Raw genomic sequence first — 20685 nt, 5'->3', positions numbered from 1 at the left:
ATGAATGAATGAATTCCATTTTTTATTATTTCTATTTTAGCTTTTAACAGCTATGAGCTAAATAGGTTTCACACTTGAAAGCTTGTTCTTATTGATTCAGCATTTCATTGATGCAGTACTTCCTTATTGTAAAATTTCTTTGAACTTCTCTAATTTATTTACTTAAATCAAATTTTCATCACACTTAAAACCTAAATATTTCATAGCTTTGTGAATCTAATTTGACTATCAACAAACCTGTAATTATTATAAATAATATTTAACATTTAATAATTATTTAATTTTACTATGATGCTAAATTCATGGTCATTTTCCCTACTTATACAACTTCCAAATCATTGCGGTAAAATTAATTTAAAAGTAGAATAAAAATTTAAACTAATTGAGTTCTAAAGGAAGCATATTTTCAAAATTAAAATTTGTTTGCTGAATATTTTATTTTATACTTAATATTTTTATTAAAAATGCAGTGAAGATGTTAAATGTTTTTGTTTACTATAATGCAATTCTGATATACTACCTTATTACACTACATTTTAGGATAAACTTATTTGAATCTGCGTCTAAATTAATTAACCATTTTAAAATTATTATTTTTTGGTGCAAATTACTTTAACTTTGTATTAAATGTTACAGTTGAAGAGATTCATTGATTAATAGATTCGATCAGCTTTATGCACAATGTGATGCATGCACATTATTTTTAGTCTATCAGCCTGTGTTTGGTAAACTAAAATATTTAATTACTGCTGTACACTCACCAGATTTGTTATAACAATATACTTTTAATTTTAAATGTCATTTAAAAAAATTATTTTTATTAATAAATTATAATTATTTATAAAATTATTTATGTTCACTGATAGATCTTAATAGTATCATTACGGAAGTAGAATCATACATAATCTTTCATACTATTTACCAATCAGATTTGACTAAATATGAGCATTTAATTTAAAGAAATGAAGTGGAAAGTGAAGTCACATGTGTAAGGCACATTATTGCGAATCAATCATGGGAGCTTTGTGTGCGGCAGCAAGCAAAAAGCTTAGCCCCCTAGTATTGAATAAAAATTATAGCATGCTAAAATATCTTCCCTTATTATACTTATTCTTTCCTGGATGTTACAAATTGATCCACTGAAATGACTCTTTCATTGATCAGCTGAAAATGAAGCTATAAAAAATATTTTCTACTAACAAGTCTTTTTCAACAAATACCATTACTTTTATTGATATGTATTCTAATATAAGGTGTTATTGCTTTGCATTTTTTTAAAAAGAGATTTTAAATTTTTAATTTGTTGGGAAGTTTTGTTGGATATTTTATTAAGATATAATCATTGTTGATAACAATTTTCTTGATCCAATGATAGATTTAATAGGATTTTATTTTTGTATTCACTGATAGAGTTTCTTCAACAACCTTCAGTATTGTTATTATCTCTATACAAAATTTTAGATCTAAATTATTTTATATTTTTTAGGAGAAAGTTCTACCTGGTGTAGTTATGGCAGCTGGAGGTCATGTATTTGATAAACTGTACCAGTTGTCTACCTTTGAGGATGCAAAGTAAAATATAAAATTTGATTAAGAAATGCCTTTGAATATGCTAATCATGAGCACTACATTTTTAGGAATTTTATAGCCATATCATTATATTATTTTATATAACTTTTTCGAAAATAGTTTTAAAAAAAAGATTATTTTAGTTCCGTTCTGTTTCCTAGGAACATTTTTACTTACATTAATATTTATACTTCCAATTTGCTTTTATATTTTTTAATTTTAATCCCATTAGTTTTGTTTTTTTCTTGGTTTGTTTTAATCCCATTAGTTTTGTTTTTTTCTTGGTTTGTTTTTCTGTAATGTTTTAGTACAAAGCCAGCACACACTTATGTATTTGAAGTAAATGAATAATAAACAAAAATTTAAAAATGCATATTAAACCTCTTTAATCCTCCAATTAACACATAATTATCAACAGGACAATAAGCAAATAAAGCAGCATGTGCAATAATCCCCCCCCAATCTGTTGAATACGATATAATTAGTACATAAAGTATGTGTGTGTTGATCTTTTATTGATCAGTAAATTATTTAGCCTGAAGCAATTTATGTGCAATATTTGTCAATATAAACATAGAAAGTACATTTCACAAATAGAAGTTAAGTATAGAAACCGTTTTTATAACTTTTGTTAACTGTCATAAAATACATTAATTTGACCTTTGTCAAATGTGAAACATCCATAGTGCAACATTGTAATGTATCATATATTTTATTTTCAGTTCCCAAACTTTTTGACATTACCAAACGTAACTTTTTGACTTAAACTTTTGATATATACAAACTTTTTGACACAACATGACCATATCTCTGGGCATAAATTTTTTTATTTTTTATATCAAAGTGTAAACCAAAAGAAATGATTAATTAAGCAACTTGAAAGCTCTTTTCTATAATTTGAACTGAAAGTTATGAAAAAAATTAACATTTAAAGGTGAATGGTTTTTTTTAAAAAGGTATTTATTTGAAAAATAATTTTTAAATTTAAAATTTAAAAAAAGTTTATTAACCACCCCAAATAAAGAGATATTTATAAAAATTTAAGCAGTTGAGAATAATTTGAACAAAGTAAATATTTGTAATTGTAATCAGAATAAAAACTGTAAATGCAGATAATTTTCAGTGTGTAATTATTATTTAAACAGTGAATTTATTTTTTTCAAAATGGAATATGAATTAAAAGGCAGTGTTTTTATTGGATGGCAGCTTATTTTTCAAAAAAGGGCAAAGAGGGAGAATTTATAGGGATCAAAGAGCTGGCAGGGCAGTCCACCCTTCTTAAAACAAGACAAACACTCTAAACTCTTTGAGTATTAATTTGAAATTTACTTGCCATTTAACTTAGCTGTTTTCATATGTAACTAATCAGTTCCTACATGTTAAGGAAAAAGAAAATAAAAAAAAAAAGATACAAGGAGAAAATTTCCTTAGAAATTTAGAGGAATAAAAACAGTTTCCATTTATAATTTTTTTTAACTGTGCGGAATTACTTTAAGATTGTGTAGGTTCATTTCTCAAGCAAGTCTTGTGAGAAAAAATAAACTTTGTTAAATTATCTACAATATCTTTTCTTTAATTCTAAATTTAAACTTTGATTCAGTGTTTTAGCATCAAATTCATACTTCATAAAATATTAATGTAAGGATGAATTTTATTTCAGTATTACTTCCCAAGTTCGAAGTTTATTGCATCTTATTCCTACTGATCCGGCTATACTGGATGCATTGGATTCAATAAGTGTTAAAGTAAATATTTGATTTCATATTTGTAATTTTTTTCTCAATATTCTTCTCATTCAATTCAATTCAGTCATTCAATTCAATTTCGGTTCCTTCTATTTTTCTTCTCTTCCCAAAAACATTTTATAATTTTTTTTTCACTCAGAATTATTTTCAAATTTCTTTCTTTTGCTATAATAATTTTGAGTAACATATTTATAACTTTGCTGAACATATTTATAACAGGCTGAATAACTTACTTAATATTATGTTTCAATTCTTAATTTACTGTTAACCTTTAGTATTAACTGCATGCAATTAAAAGAAATCTTTATTTGATTTAAAAAATTTCAATACTTGTTGTTTTCATTGTTATGCAATTTGTTATTGTAAAAATTTTTCTAATTTTCATTTTGAAATATTAGCAACCATGTTTTTTATATAATTAATTTATTATTGAAATTATGTTACCTTTAGCAAATTTTTAGGGCAATTTTTCTTTTTAAATCTTTTTTTATAATGTAGTCAAATCTTTTTTTATAATGAACATTAGAACATTGTTGGCAAAATTTTGATGTCAACACAAAATGATCAAAAATCTAATCAAACATTAATCTTGAAATTTTTCACTTTTTTTAAAAATGCACTTTATTTATATTAGTTTTTCTTAGATTATTCTAATATTCTTGGTCCTAAATGGTACATAATTTCCCTCTTGATGCAGTCTTTTGAACTTTAATTAATTAATTTTATTGCCAACTTTCAAATTCTGTGATTTTTTTAAAAATAATATTTTTGAATTCAGTTACTTATGTTCTAAAAAATTTTATTGTAGATATTTATATTATGAATATTCTGTAATTTTTTTCCAGTAATTGCATATTCATGTTCAAAGTAAAAAAAAAGTTAAAAAAAAGAAAATAATGCTAAAAGTTCATTTTTATTTTGTCTAGAAAATCACTGAAATTCCATCTCCTGGAACTCCAAAAAGCAGTCCGAAATCCAGTCCCAAGAAGTTCACTGTTACCTCTCCCACTAAAGAGCGATGCGAATCACCGAAAGAAGTTCTGAAACATTTATTTGATGTTTCATATCAGATGTCACCTTTTAAACTTTTGTACAACCTTGAGGTACAAAGAGTATTTTGTATTCATTGATGTACATTTGGTTGTTTGAGGATTCAGATATAACACAGAGTTATAATTTTTTAGGTTCTTAGTGGAAAGTTGATGCCTGTCGTACAAGATACTAATACGCTGCAAAGTGCCCAAATGTTCAGCAATCATCTTTTATCTGCTGGTGGTTTATCTCTTGTTCTGAATGTTCTTCAGAAGGATAGCATATCATCTGATATAGATTATGATATAAGGCAAGGATGTTATTTGACAGCATTGGCTATTGCAAGGTAGTTCATTGTTTAAATAATTTGATATTTGTGTTGTTTCTGTTTTGATAATTGTAATTGTTCTGACATGCAGTGAAATCCCAATTAAACAAAACTCTGTTATCGACTTTCATGATTTAATGCATTTTGCTATTTTTCCGCTTAAAATGAAAGCAAACACACTTATTTATACAGGGATTTATACGCTTTTTTCGCTATAGTCTCTCGAATTTCAGCTTTTCCGCTTTTTGTGGAAATTCAGTTGTTGAAATAAAATAATTATATTTATTTTCGATTTTCAAAGATAAGCAGAAAATGCAAACTACGTAGCTGTTAACCCTTCCCATTTTCACTTATTTTAGCTATTTTCTCCACTTTTACTCGCAGAAAGTTAGATTTTCCCAACAGATAGCTCGTATTTTTGTAATTCGGACGTCGTTGCTTCCTGTTAGCTGGTGCGAAACCAAACGAAATAATGAAAAAATAGTGGTGGATTTACGGTGAAAATATTAATTTGCTCATTCAAATCTTGTAAATTTTTATTTATTATGGCTAAGCAACAATACAAACAATCCTTTTAGAAATCTCAAGTCAAAAATCTGCTAATATCTCGATTCATATTCACTCGATTTTAATTTCAAACATAGATTTTCGTAAATATTGTGCATTACTTTCTTATATACGAGATTTGAAAATCCAGTATCGTGATTTATATACACGCTTTTTTAAAACTCTATGTAACGATTCTTATTCACGCGATTTTAATATGAAACATCGATTTTCGTCGACTCTTGTTTACAAGATATATATAGATATAATAAATAAATTAAATCATTCTTGGATTTCCTCTTTTTTACTTTCTGACTACTCTCATCCCTGATAATAAATCTTAAACTAACAAATTATTTCATCACCTGAAAAAAGAACTTCTTATTTCAGGAAGTTGAGAACAATATTTTTTCTTCTGATTTGTGTTTATATAAGTTAGTGAAGATACAAAAGAGAAAAATACTTTTGTTAATCAATGTCAGGCTCGTTTAGTTAAAAAAAAACTAAATAGTTCAAATTTAATGATTAAGAGCTTGAAATCAGCTTAGACAATGGACTAACATTATTATTGTAGGACTAAAAAGCCTTTAAAAATAAAATTAACATAATTGATTGTGAATGCTTTCTTGCATTAAGAAATATATAGTTATGTAGAAAAAGTTGGAAAATTGTTTTAGCATATTAAAATAAATTTCACTGTAAATTTTTTCTCAGTTTTAACTCATAGATTATAGGATATCTATCAGCACATAGCAACTGAATTCATCCTAGGTAAATGTTAGAGGAAGGATGAAGATTGAGAAACTTAAATGTTTCTTTCATTTCTTTCATTTTTTCTTAATTTTAACATAGCACAAATATTAGGTAGAAGCCAAGCCATCTACATTCTTTTCGTACTTCTTTAAATGCTATTTAATTATTTTGATTCTTATTACATTTTTCTTGTGTTACCTTTAAAAGTTATCAAACTTAATTTTTGATGTAATATTGATTATATTGATTTTTCGATTAGTGTTAACCTATTTATATTACACTTTTAGATTCCTTTTGTGTGGTGAAAGTGGATTAGAAGTAACATCATTGTTTGGCCATCCTTTGTCAAATATTTTAAGTGGAAATGGTGGAAAGTTATCTATTATTGAATTTTGTACCAGCACTGCTATAACTGATGAGTTTTCAAGTGCAGTAACTAGACTAAATGGTGTGAAAGCTATAGAAGTGAGAATAAATTTTATTTTATATACTGTATTTCACATTTCAAAATTTATATTCTTTTAAAATGAGGCTTATTATGCCCCAAGAATAAATTATTTTTTGCTATCTATTCACCAATTGTAGAAATGTTTTTTCAAAAAACCTAAATAAATATTTGCAGTAACTACAAAGGTTAATATTTTTTTCTGAATTTTAATTGAGAACACGTGTAGATAATTATTACTCAAATATTAGCTTAGTAGATTGCTGGTCACTTTATTTCTGATTTATGCATAGCTATTATTTTTTTATAAGTAATAACATTAAAAAAAAATTTCACTCATCTATAAGGTAGAAAAAATTTATTTTGAAAATATTTGGGTAAACGATGGTGATTTTAGAGTTTTTGTTCTTTATTCAACAATGATTGATTATTCTGTTCCAATGTATGTACTATTTTCACCTTTTTAAATGTCTTGACGCATTCTCTCTTAGTACTAATTTAGTTCCATACCATATTATTTTATTCAACTCTGATGCAAGTGAGTTTCGCACATTTTACGAAACATTTTCGTCCAATTCTGAACAGGCTCAATAAAAAAATGGCAGCTTTTATTTTTTTTTCTCTTTCTCTTTACCTAGTTAGAAAACCCCAAAACAATGTAATTTTTAATATATTTTGATGTACTATTTCTCCATTTACTTCTTCTATATACATATAATTTAACCAAATATTTAATTAATTACCTGCTAAAGAAGCCATCCATATATTATATGGAATCATAGCTAATAATAATGCTGACATTTTTGTTTCTTGAATTTCAAATTTTTTTATTTTTAGTGTGTCATATGTCAATTAGTTTGATAAAAAATGTATAAAAAAGTGTCATTTATTATTTAAATCTACCAATATGAGTAACTCTGAATATTTTTCATTTAGACCATAAAACCTAACGATCTTTTGCTTACACTGTCAAGTTTAGTTCGTTTGTCTTGGGCTGCTGCAGCTGGTAATTTACTTCTTGTAAACTGTGCATTACCTTCCAAAGAGAATGCACATTTTAGCATGGGAAGAAGGAGTAGGCAGAGCAGTACTGGTATATAAAAACTTTTATCCTTGTTTTTATTATTCTTATTCTATTATATCTATTATTCTTATTTGCAAAAGCAAGTGAATGATCTTATTTGCAAAAGAAAGTAAATTATAAGTGGCTTGAATCCAAAGGTTTATTTAGATTTTGATAACATTTCATTTATGTGAATTTGCTAAATATATTGCTAGTTAGTATCATTTGATAAATAGATAGATGCTAATGTCATTATTTATTCTCGAGTTTTGCTGTAGTTATTAACATGTATTCTATCTGAAAACTTCTACAAGTTTTTAAAATTTGTGTTTTTACAGATTTGTTTAAAAGCTTATTTTTACTTTTATTATTATCAGAAACAGTTTCTCCAGAATGCTTTCAAAACTAATATTGTGAATATCAGTTTTACAAATTGCATGAGTAAACATTAAAATGATTCATAAAGTTTTAAAAATAATTTAGAAATTTAAATATGCCATTAGAAATTACTTGATGTAGCTTTTATATGACAGTTATTTACTGTAAAAAAGTTGCTATAAATGACCTCCATATTAGTTGTACTTTTGTTCATTAATATACAATGTATAGTGCGCAAAGAAAAAAAAACCTGGATTAACCTGAATAACTTGATTTAATGATCAGATCTTCTCGTTATAGGACTCAATCTATGGTTTAAGGCAGTGTTTCCCAAAGTGTGGTACGCATACCCCCAGGGGTACGGGAACAGTTCAGCGGGGGTACGCGTTCTTATGCGAAATATCTTGCAACATATGAAAATTTCAAAAAAATTTATTTAAAAACTAAACTAGTCATGAAAATTTACGATTATGTATTTTCTATTGGCTATTTTTGGCAGAATTAACAGTTAATAATTCGTGGTGTCAACAGACAGTTGTGATTGTTAACTTTTGTGCATTTTTTATAGTAAAAAATGCATTCATTTTTTTTATTAGGGGTACACAGCGTTACGAAAAATTTAGAAAGGGTACACAAAATCCAAAAGTTTGGGAAACACTGGTTTAAGGGGATGATTTCAAATATGCTAATTAATTACTCTAGCTGATATTTTAAGTTGCGAAATCAGACATAAAAACGTACTTTCTTTGAATAATCATACCTTTTTTTCTGAATGATATAGATTTTTGATCCCCGAAATATAAGGGGTAGCTGCAATTTGGTAAATATGGTCCCCATAGTCATAGAGATTGATCCAAAGTTTGGGCCCCTTAATGTTAATTTTACTCTGTGTGTTTCTCCATATATTTCGAACTTTTTAAGCAAATTGAAAACTTTTTGCACACAAATGTAAAATTCCTGTATCCGAAGATAAGTCCAAGCTAAAAATAAATTATAATAATTATTTATTATTTTTTGGTATTTTATTTCACAATAATAAAAAAAATTAAGAATTGAAATATGCAGCAAATGAAATTAATATTAAGGGGTCCAAACTTTTGATTGATCTCCTGACCAAACTATGGGGAGTATATTTCGCAGATTGCGGCTACCCCTATATTTTGGGAGGTAAAAATCCGAATCCGCTGAAAAAAATTATGTTTATGCAGAGAATGTAAGTTTTTGTGTCTGATTTCATAACTTAAAATATCTTCTGCACTGATTAATGATTAAGTTATGTTTATGCAGAGAATGTAAGTTTTTGTGTCTGATTTCGTAACTTAAAATATCTTCTGCACTGATTAATGATTAAGTTATGTTTATGCAGAGAATGTAAGTTTTTGTGTCTGATTTTGTGACCTAAAATATCTTCTGCACTGATTAATTATATTTGAGATCACCCTCTTGAACCGTTATCATTAAGATTCAGTCCTAGAATGTGAAGATTTGATCATTACAACAGAAGTTATTTAGGGTGGTCCTTTTTTTTTGGCGCACTGTACATTGTGTGGATATGTAAATTGATATCATGCATGATTTTTTCTAACTTTTTTAAAGCTTCAAAAGTAGTTAACTTGAATCATTGTTGAGGATTTTAGACCACATAGCAGGGTTTAGCTTTGAAATTAACAACACCAGATTTTAACTAACATTTATTTGAAGTTTAACTGAAACTAAAGACCAAAACTACTGCTATAAAGCTAACACATTTGAAATTTTTGAAGTACAAGACACATCTTGGAGGTCAGCAATTTCTCTCATTATCAGCAGAGATTAATCAGAACTACTGCCTGCTACAGTCCGAAAAAGGAAAAAATTAGCCTCTTTTTTTTAATACTCTTTTTGAGAATTGACGTCATAGGTTTTGGTCTGATATTGAGTCTCATCAGCTCATTTCTTTCCACTAGATGGATCTTTCTGATTAACTTAGAATTTTTTTTTTTTGTTAAGTCTAAATATAACATGAAAATGAAGCTATTTGTCTCAACTGTTTTATATTTAACAGATTTTTGCAAAAGTGTTGAAACAAGTTTACTGTTTATTGTATATGTGGATTTTATTTATGATAGCACACTTTTCTGAAGAATATTTAGTTTTATAATTAACTAATATATTTATTACATCTCTGTAATTGAAGGAAATCACAGTTTTCTCTATGGTTAAATGGTGTAAAATCTAATAATATTGCTCAGCTTATTATGTTCCGAACTCAAATGTGCTCAACATGATGCAGTTAAATTATAATTAATCAAATAAATTTTCATAGATTTTTGCCCTACTGTCAAATTTTTTAAATCTGTAAAAGTTAATGTACAAAGTAAGTATTGAAGTAGACTCATTTTTAAGGTTCAATGAAAATGACCACAGGATTATTACTGTTGTAATCTAATGTTAATGCTTTGAAAATCTATGATTCATATTTTCTTTTTGAGGAACATAGATGTCTAAGCTATATATTATTTAAGCTATATACTTTCTATATACTAAGATAACACTTGCTAATGTCCTGCCTGACTAAAATTCTGCCTGATTGAAATTTGCTGTTCGAGAAAGGGTTAAACTTAGTTTTGTGACACAATAAGATGTAATGAATGAGAAGTTTGCTGTTATGCTCTTAATTTTTCATTTTATTTAAATATTTGTTACTTTTTTTTGACATTAAGTCAAGCACTAACTTATAAAATGTAGACCTCAGGAGTTATATCTTTTAACTGCAATGGATAAATAATTATTATCATAACTTTTAAACAAGCTAAAATTTAAAAAAAAAATGCATTCAGTTTATTATTGAAAGAAAATGGCCCTATCAACATATAAAATTTCAACTGTGAACTTTGGAGTTGCAATTTGACAGACAATAGATCAGCCTTCATGTTTTTTTTTTATTTTTTATTTTTTAAAATTTTTTTTATTTTTATTTTATATTTCATCAAACTCCTTGTACATCTTCTTCATATGTCATCTTCGTAAAGTTTTTCTTATAAGTTTTAAGCAAAATGTGACATAAAACAAGAAAAAAAGTGAAAAAAATTTGAAGAAAAGCACTTTAAATTGCGTCTACTTTCAAACAAATTAAAACTTTAAAAAAAAAGAAAAAGAAAAAAAGAAAATTGCATTAGTTTTGTAAATAAAAATGATTCCTTCAATATGTAAAATTTCTACTCAACAGTTGAATTCCTATGGTTTGTAGGGTGGTTGACAAGGCATCTTTTTCTACGAGTTAAACCGTTAATAATACTCCAACATATTATCGATTTATAAATTTTTGAAAATTAAATTTTTCTTATTTTTTACATTTTTCTAGCCTGCTACTTTCGTCTTATAGTTTCAGCTCAGCAAAACAAAATGTAATGTTAAGTTGAACACCCGAAATTTCAATGGCTGTACTTGCAATTTTTTTTTACATGGAGCAAAAAGTTTTGTGCAAGAAAATTTTTTATTTTTTGATCTTTAAATAGATTTTAGATATTTATTTTTGCTGAATTACATGCATTGCTCACCACAAAAGTGACATTTTTTATTTTATTTTGAAAGTTTTGATATATTTCTACTAACTTAATTGTGTTTGAATTAAGTTTACATTTCATTGAGTAAATAAGAATATATATAAAAAGTTCTTGAGGAACTTTTCATTATTTAATTTAGACCCCTTAAACACTTTTAGCCATTTTTAGTTCATAATCTGGTATTAAGGAATTTTGCTGATAGTTCATTAAAAAGCAATTTCTAGGACAAAATAAATACATGAATACTGTGGGAAAAATTCTGCAACCTTGTGTAATTCTTCACTCCTATGTGTGTATGGGTATGTGCTTGTATGTACACAATAAAAATAAAAATGGAAAATTCAGCTCCAAAGAAAAGACAGAATTTAGAAAGAAAAGTAAATAGGATAGGATAAGTTAAGAAAATAAAAAAATTGGTTACTCCTTACGTAAGTAATTATTCTTTAAATTACATGCTTTTAAAGCTAAAATAACACGGAACATGTCTTAAGAATGTCTCTCCTCTCATAGAAAATAAAAAAATAAATTTTTAAAATAGTACTCAAGTATGAAATTGGATGATTCAAATAGTCATAAAAATGTATGAAGCAGAAAAAAATACTTAAATTATTTTTATGTCAAAATGTCCTATATCTTCCGATTTTTAATTTTTTAATTTATTTCCAAACATTACTTTTACTTACATATTTTAACTTATATCTTTCTATGTGTTTTTACTTGAAGCAAATAAATTCTAAGGCATAAGTTGATTATTAATATCTTGTAATTATTTATTCACTATTTACATCTAAAATTTAATTAGACCAATGTTTAAAATTATTCTGGATATCTTCCTGAGAGACTTAATAAATGTTTAAAAATAAGGACTGCAATCTTAAAAGCAGGATCACTTTTCGAAACTATATTTAGTTTTCCTTGGATAAAATGATGTGTCACATAATGATGACCTTTTTGCTCCTCTATCAGTTAAAGGAGTAACTTTTTTCTATAAATCACCATCACGTCTTCTATTTATCCCCTCCTCCCTAAACGCAATTTACTCCTACTGTAGGATTTCTTGCCGGTATGCAAAAAAAAAGGTACAGCGTTTCTTAAATAAATTAATGAATCTAAACAAGCTATGTAAAATTATTTAAAAATAATATTAAGAGATATGTTTTCTATTTTTTTAGGTAGTAATGCTAGTAGTGGTAGTGACAATGGTGATGGATTCACTTTGCAAGGCGGTGTTTGTGCCCAGCAGCAACATGTTGGAGAAAAAGATGTCAGACTTGCACTCAAAGCGTTAAATTTTTTGGTCACCTGTATCAAATTACGGACAGACGTTTTCAGTACGATGTTATATATATTTAATGATAGTTTTATAATGATACTTTTAGTTAAAAATTTTATTTTGAATTTTTATTATTATTATTCTTTTAAAGTTTTTCATTTATTATTATAAAGATTTTTGTATATAAATTTTTTTTAAAAATTACTTGTTTTTCTAAATATTTCTGTTTCATTTTAGGTAAATTTGCAGCGCTGCCTTGTATAAGTGAATTTGTTATTGATGTCTTATTGTGTTCTTCGAGTATTGCTGTGCGACAGTGTGCTTTGGAGGAATTTACCAAGCTTAGCTCTCTTGTGATTAATTCTTCTCCAAATCCTCGAGATTTTTTAATAGGAATTTTGCTCAAAGCTCGCTTGCCTTTATGGGTCCCTTCAAGTTGTACCAGAGGAGATAGTCAAAAGTAAATATCTTAGAAAACTGCTTAAAATTCTTTAAACAAACTGATAATTTTGTTTTATAACATCATTTTGGTTCAGTTTTTAATATAATTGAGAAAATGTAATTGTTTTTGGAGTTAAAAAGTACCCTTTCATACTTCAAGATATAAAGGAAAACTAAAGTAACTTATTAAAAAAAAAATGCTATGATCAAGTTACTAGCTTTATTTCATTAAATCAGTGAAACCTGCACACTAATCTTGTACAGTGTCAGTTATTGATATATTTTTTTGCATTCACATAATGTTAATTAGTATGTTAAGCCTAGTATGCAGGTTGTGAAAAATGGTGAATTAACTTGCAAAAGGTTATGTAGTTTTGGGTTCTATGTATGTATGGATATGTTCTAGTTACCTAGGTGCTTATTTAAAATCCTAGATTTTTAACTTATCATGCCTGCGAGTGCACCAGTTTGATCACTTTTGTGTTTTTTTTCTTCCAGTCTATATTAAATTTCTTTAACCCTAATGTCTTTTTTTGCGTTTATTTAAAAGGCAACATATTTATGTTTAAAATGATAATATGGTGTTTATGTTCTAACATAGTAAATTCTAGACATTTAACTTCAAGCATTGTTTGCTATTTGAAGTATTTTTTCTTCTGTAGTGTACAATAAATCTTAATTTTATGTAAATATTGGTGTTTTTTTAAAAAAAAATTTAAATACATAAAATTGATCAATTATTATTGAAGACATTACTGATTGCAATAATTTGTGAGGTATTTACCTGTCCTTAACTATCTTAATTATTGTCTAATACATATATTTATATAATTGGAAGGAAAATATTTATATGGTATGTTTTTCTAGACTGCTTTCTCAATGCACAGAGTATTTTGAACTTGGATGTAGACTCTTAAAAGGCTTAACAGGTGACTAATGAAATAAAAAATATTCATTTTTAAAAAATATATGATGAATTATACCATTATTGCTGAATTAATTTTAAATTTATTTTAAGATTTTGATCAGAAAGGTCTACATATTGATCCAAGACAGATGATAGAAGATGAAGTTGCTTGGCTTCAAGGGTTCTCAACCTCTTCATTACCGGCATTGCAATCTGCTGATAGTGCTCTGTTAGCTGGGCATTTTCGCTTGATCAAAACTCTTCTTACTTGTGATGGTGTACATAAACTAGAAGCTGGTAAAGTTTTAAATTTATGGTTCAAATGTTTACAGATTTTTCAATAATTATCTGTTTATGTGTACAAGGGGTGAGCAAAATAATGGAAACACTTCTGTACCAAGACATTTATTCATATTTCTCAAGAAATACTTACAGAATCAATTTATAACTTCAGAAGTTTTTAGATCATTCAATTTCTCATACTTATCAATGAAGTTTAAAGCTTTTAGAGGTTTAAGAGACTGACATTAAATGACAAACAGAAAATAGTGTTTTTGAACACCTTATGTGGAAAAGTGTAGCAATAAATTTGTAACTTGTAATTATTTTAGTTATTGTATGCAATAATTGAACAAAATTTCATAAGCCTAGCTTAAATGTTTATGGAAATATGGACATTTTTTAAAAAACTAATTTTTTTGTTTGACTCTTTTATGCTATAACTTTAAAAATATTCAATAAAATTGAACTAAATTTTCAGAGAATTTAAAATTAGTTATTGCTTGAAGATTTTAGAAAAATTTGTTTAAAACTGCGCATGATATGAGTAATAAAAGTAGCTCTTTTATAATGCTCAGGCACAGGAAAATTTTTAATTTTTTTTCTTAGCTTTGTACAGAATCATATTTGGCAACTAATACAACAAGTCCTATTGGAATATCTTAATAAGTTTCACTCAATTTTCTAAGTAGTTTTCTTACTTTTTAAATGAAAATCAAAATGATAAATGGTTTTCTACAAATATTATTTTGTATCCAATGATTCCAATGGTTCTTGATTATTCTTATATATTTTATATTATTTTTTTCTTCATATTATTTATTTAGTTTAAAATTATTTTATTACCAGGCAGTAATTATCTTTCTCACAAAAGTAAAGAAATAAAGATTTAATATTAAGTATGAAAAAGAAAAATACTTTAATGTACATGGAATAAAGTGTATATTGATCTACAAATTCATAATAAATATTTATGCATTATACTTTTCTTTATAAAAATTAGGTGGTAAAAATTTGGTTTAAACCGTAAATACTTATTTGTTTAAAAATATCTTCTTATTTTAAAACATATTGTTTTAGGTAAAATACTGATACCAGACCTTTTGATGAATTTTTTATTCCCTGCATCTCTCATGATATCAGCTGGCAGCACTTGTACAAATAAGAATTCTTCACAGGATTTTGCTCCTAAGTATTTTTATAAGTTCTCTCTTCAATAATTTTATTATGTAAACATACTTGATATTTATAAAGTTCAGTTAATATTTAACATAAAATTTTTATGAATTAAAGTTTTGCTCTTTCTTTACACTAAATCATGTTTTCTTGTTACAAAACTGTTACTTTTATTATCCGCGCACCTGGAAAGTCATGAATTTTGGTATTGAACAAAATTTGTTATGAAATGTCATGATTTTAACTATTTGTTTAAAAAAAAATCCTGGAAAGTCATGGATTTAGGTCGAAAAAAAATTTCATTTTTAAAATGGAATCCCTCCTCCCAATTTTATGGTGTTCCGAATATCTGAATTTGTAACAAAATCCCCACTCAGAGTAATATTTTATTAAAATATAAATTGTTTTTATCATGTTTTTTAAAAATTATGGTGTTTTTTTAAAAAATGAAAGAAAAAACATTTCTAGAGTGAAGTATCTTTTAAACTTCTGTGATTTCAGAATTATTATTAATTATTTTTATTTTATCAATTTAAAATTCTAGCTGAAGCAAGCCAGTCATTGGGAATTTTTTTTAATTCCGAAATGAGAACAGAAAAATCAGGAGTATTTCTTCCCTTTCTGATGAACAAGAAAAGTATCTTAAGAATATAATTCTGCAGAAAAAAGAAGAAATTTTTTTTTTGCTCAGCTATTATTTTTTCAGCTATTTTATTGCTTTAACTCTTTCTTAACTCTGTTTTTTAAATTTAAAATTTATAAATATGAAGATGCGGAGTATAACAGTTTTGGTTATGCCTATCATTTCAATTAATGTTATTGTAATGCTTTTTAAATTTATTATTCTGTTTTTATCGGAGAAAATAGTAACTTTGTTAAGTCATGAAAAGTTCTTGGAATTAGTCATGAAAAGTCATGAATTTGAAAATCTAAAATGTAGCAGATACCCTGTATGTTAATTCATTCACTTTGATATGTTTGGGGGATATTCAATTCAGTGATAAAATGTACTTTTAATTTCAAAGTCATTTTTTGTTGATCATTTTCTTGAAACCCTAGTCTTATAATGTAAAATTTATTTTAAGTAGTGTTCACTTACATTAAAATTTCTGTTTTTGTTAAATAAAATTCACTTAAATAAAACATTTTTGTTTATTTGAACTCTTAAAAACCTAGTATTTGCATTAAAATAATTGAATCAAAAATTTACCAAATCTAAATATAGTAGCATACCTAGGCGTTTCCAAAAAAAGAAATTAATAACTAAATGAATAAAATTAAATTAATATTTTTAAATTGTCTTCTGTTCATTGCCTAAATATCATCACAAATGTAGCAAAACAGGAAAGTAATTTTGAAAACTAAAATATCGTTAAAAAAGATATTGTAGAAGAAACAGTAAATACTGTTAAATCCGCAAACATATTTATCTAGGTTTTAGATCTCTTTTATTTTAGTTTTAGATCTCTATCTCTCTTTTATTAAGGTAACTTTGAAAACATGTTCATCATATTTATATTAAATTTTAATTCAAATTTGCTTTCTTGTCTTTATTTTAGATCTAATTTTGCTTTCGTTATTTGTTATAAACTAAGTTTTAATTTATTTTTAAAATTGTCTTTCCTCCTATTTTTTGTTGAAATGTATTTTATTTAACTATGATTATTTTTAGGTGTAAAAGTTTAGAATCTTGTATCGCTGCATTTGAGGTTTTAGTTGAACTTGCTACAGGGTGCCCAGAGAATATGGAAAAAATTGCTAAACAACTGATATCTATGCATCATAGTATGAAACCTGAACTTGCTAAGGAATATGAGGTATTCACCGTTACATTTCTTCTTTTTTTTCCCTTTCTATCATGTATTAATAAATATTAGTTTTTAATACATTTAAAGTGTAATTGATTATAATTAAAGACATTAAAGCTATTGTTTCAAGAACTTAAGTAACATTTTAATTAAAGTAAAGATTAAAAATTATACTTGGAGTTGTAGGGATTCTTAAAAAATTCTGTTTTATTTAATGGATTTTGCTTTGAAACTAAAATTGTTAGTTATAACTCTTGATGTAATGTGGTAAGTCAATAATAAATCATTATTTTAATTTTCATCATATTTTTAATTCTGTAAAAATGTATTTATTTAGATTAGAAATAAACTATTATTTTATTTTAAATTTAAGTAATTATTAATTTTTTTAAAAATATTTTATTAGATTGCTTATTTTTTAAGCTGTACTTATAAAATTTCAGTTTAATTACAGATTGTTGCAATTTTTGTTTGTAAATTTTTATTTGAGGCAATCTCTTTGTCTACTTTAATTCTTACTGAAACTTTTATAATAAAAAATTAATTCTGAAATTTCATTTTGTTAAAGTTTGCCTTAAATCTAGTTATGATATTAATTCATTAAATTAGTTTTACTTATTTTTGTTTAGTTTATTATAATTAATAATAAATTGATGTATAAATATGCTGCTTTAAGTAAAATTTAAGTTTAAAAACAAAGGGGGTTTCTGAAACCAAAATTTAAATTTTTAATCAATGTAGATTTAACAGCTGAGTCCATGTAACAGTTGTAGTCGTTCATTGTCCATTCAGTTTGGGTTTTAACGCTTTTCTTTTTAGAAACTTTTGATTACTTTGAAACTATAAAGCAGTATGTAGCTTTAGTATACCTAAATATTTGTTCCTAATGTGTTCTGTATTGAATATGTATATTTTCAGGAGGGGTAAGTATATGTAATTATAATGTGTGATATAATTATTTTTAAGGGAGAAAATAAGTTGTTTTTAGCTTCTAGCCATTATTGTTTTATATATTTTTTTCTCTTATAGACTTGATTAGGTATTTTAATCATAATTGGATTATTTTATTGTTTTTAATAATAGTGCTTATTTTTAGTATGAACCTTTAGTGGCTGCCAGAGCTACATGTGGGTACGTCGGCTTAAAGAATGCAGGTGCAACTTGTTATATGAATTCAGTTATTCAGCAAATATATATGCAACCTGGTATAAAAGAAGCCATTTTATCGGTTGATGAAAACGAACCTGATGAGGATGGGTAAGCATTTGTTTTTATACTTGTAATGCTTAAAGACATTTAATGTTAAAAACTATAAAAAAATATGTTTATATCAAAACGCAATCAATAAAAAATTCTTGAAAAATCATCAAACCTTACAAAGAGTAAATATTAAAATTTTTAAGCATAACTTTTATTTTTTTTTCTTTATCTATGTGGTTTTAATTTTACTTATTGACTGTGTTCTAATTATGATACTGATCATAGTTCAAATGCAAAAATCAAAGTTTATATATATATATATATATATATATATATATAGGTATATATAAACTTGCTTTTCATTAGATGCATAAAAGAGTTATGATCTCTGAAAACTAATTAATTATAAACATTATTTATTCGTGTAAACTATTCAAAGTTTTTGTGTTTATATGAATTTAATTTAAAGATTCTATAGATTTTCTGTTAAACAGCAATAGTCATGAAACTGATGACAGCTTTGTTTTTAAAATGAATTAATGTTGATAAAAAAATAAATTTTCAGAAATTTAGCATATTTTATTTGCAGAATTGTTTCTGCTTCTCTAAAAAAATTTATGTTAATGCATATTTATTAGCAATAAAATAATGATATAATTGGAATAATTTTGGAGTATTGCATATTTTCTACTGCTGAGTTAAAATTGTGTTGAAAAAGTTTATAAATTTTGTACATAAAGGTCTGCTCTTGAATAGGTACTAAAAATTATTTTGTAATTGTCATTTAAAAGTTGTTAAAATTATATGTTTCTTGTCTTTATATGATAATGTCTCTTTTTCATACTTTTAAAATCTTACTTTACATCATAAAACAATAAAAGTTCTTAAACTGATTAATTCATAATTTTATTACTTTTCTATAGCTGAATGCAAAAAAAAAAAAAAAAAAAAAACCAAAAAACAACAAAAACAAAAAAACATTTAACATAGAAAAAGCATAATTTCAATTACATGTTCACTAAGCTACAAATTGCACAAATTACTAAATGTTTTACTATTTATCTGCATTCAAACTCTTCAAATAAATTCTAGAAATATATTAAGTTAAAAGTATTAATGTATTATTAGAAATAATGAGGTAAATTTTTCAAATGTTTTTTTCATTTTTTTCCCCACCAGATCTGCTTTTTTAACCTAAAATTTTATCCATTTTAAAAACAACCTATCTTTACTTTTTTCTTTTATTTATTATATTACAGAAATATTTTCAATGTACATTCATGATATTTTAATTGTTTTTATTGATTAAATAGTTTTATAAACCCAGTAATATGATGTAGCTTTATTCACCTTATTTTTTTGTTGTAGCTTTATTTAAAAGACTTTTATGCGTTATTGTTTAGCATTATGAGTCAACTTTCATTTCATCTTAGTAAAAAAATATTAGCGATGATAAGTAATGTTAATATTTATCATTTTAAATAATGTTAAAATGTTTTTATTTATTCGTTTCATTAACTACTTAGAAATTTATTATTCTATGTTAAAATTTTATTTTAAGACTTTAATGTGTTTTTTGCTTTAATTTATTTACAGCCTTTTTTATCAATTTCAAATGGTATTCGGTCACCTCTTGGAGTCTCGTTTGCAATATCATGCACCAGAAAAATTTTGGAAATGCTTTCGATTGTGGGGGCAGCCTATTAATGTTCGAGAACAGCAAGATGCATTTGAGTTTTTTACTCATTTGATAGATCAAGTTGATGAATATCTTATCAAAAATGAATGGGATCCAGTTTTTAAGCCTAAGTATGAAGGGACATTTTCTGATCAGAAAATATGCCAAGGATGTCCTCACAGGTATTATCTTTTTTCTTAATATTGATTTTGCCAAAACTTTACTTTAAAAATATTTTTTGATACTTTTTTCATTACTATATTCATCATTCACATTTCATAAATTTATTTTCATTTTTTGTTATTAAAAAGGTTGATGAACATTGGTGATTATGTTGATATGCATTGATAATTATGTTACTCTAAATAAAATTTTTGAGACCATCCCTTAAAATGCTGTAAAAATATTATTCATTCTGCATTCCTTCATTCAATTTTACAAATTAAGATATCTCATTTTAAAATCTGTTCAGCTATTACTTGAATTGGAATCTTAATTATGTTTATAAAGTTATAAGTT

General features: G+C 25.6%; 1 protein-coding gene across 1 annotated transcript in view; it reads left to right on the top strand.

The window, feature by feature from the left end:
* Nucleotides 1-20685, top strand: part of LOC107451201 (ubiquitin carboxyl-terminal hydrolase 24) — a 71034-nt gene that overhangs the window by 22409 nt on the left and 27940 nt on the right. The window contains exons 27-40 of the mRNA XM_087165801.1: nt 1487-1572; nt 3230-3314; nt 4241-4417; nt 4499-4692; nt 6261-6438; nt 7355-7511; nt 12577-12735; nt 12915-13137; nt 13986-14047; nt 14137-14322; nt 15385-15496; nt 17153-17297; nt 18385-18545; nt 20085-20348. Of these exons, the coding sequence (XP_087021927.1) occupies nt 1487-1572; nt 3230-3314; nt 4241-4417; nt 4499-4692; nt 6261-6438; nt 7355-7511; nt 12577-12735; nt 12915-13137; nt 13986-14047; nt 14137-14322; nt 15385-15496; nt 17153-17297; nt 18385-18545; nt 20085-20348 (2189 nt within the window). The remainder of the gene's footprint in view (nt 1-1486; nt 1573-3229; nt 3315-4240; nt 4418-4498; nt 4693-6260; nt 6439-7354; nt 7512-12576; nt 12736-12914; nt 13138-13985; nt 14048-14136; nt 14323-15384; nt 15497-17152; nt 17298-18384; nt 18546-20084; nt 20349-20685) is intronic.

The sequence above is a fragment of the Parasteatoda tepidariorum genome, chromosome 6 (genome assembly GCF_982258835.1).
Source record: "Parasteatoda tepidariorum strain Cologne lab strain chromosome 6, Ptep-v5.0, whole genome shotgun sequence".
NCBI lineage: Eukaryota > Metazoa > Arthropoda > Arachnida > Araneae > Theridiidae > Parasteatoda > Parasteatoda tepidariorum.
Note: the sequence above shows the minus strand (reverse complement) of the source record. Positions and strands in the feature narration are given on the sequence as shown.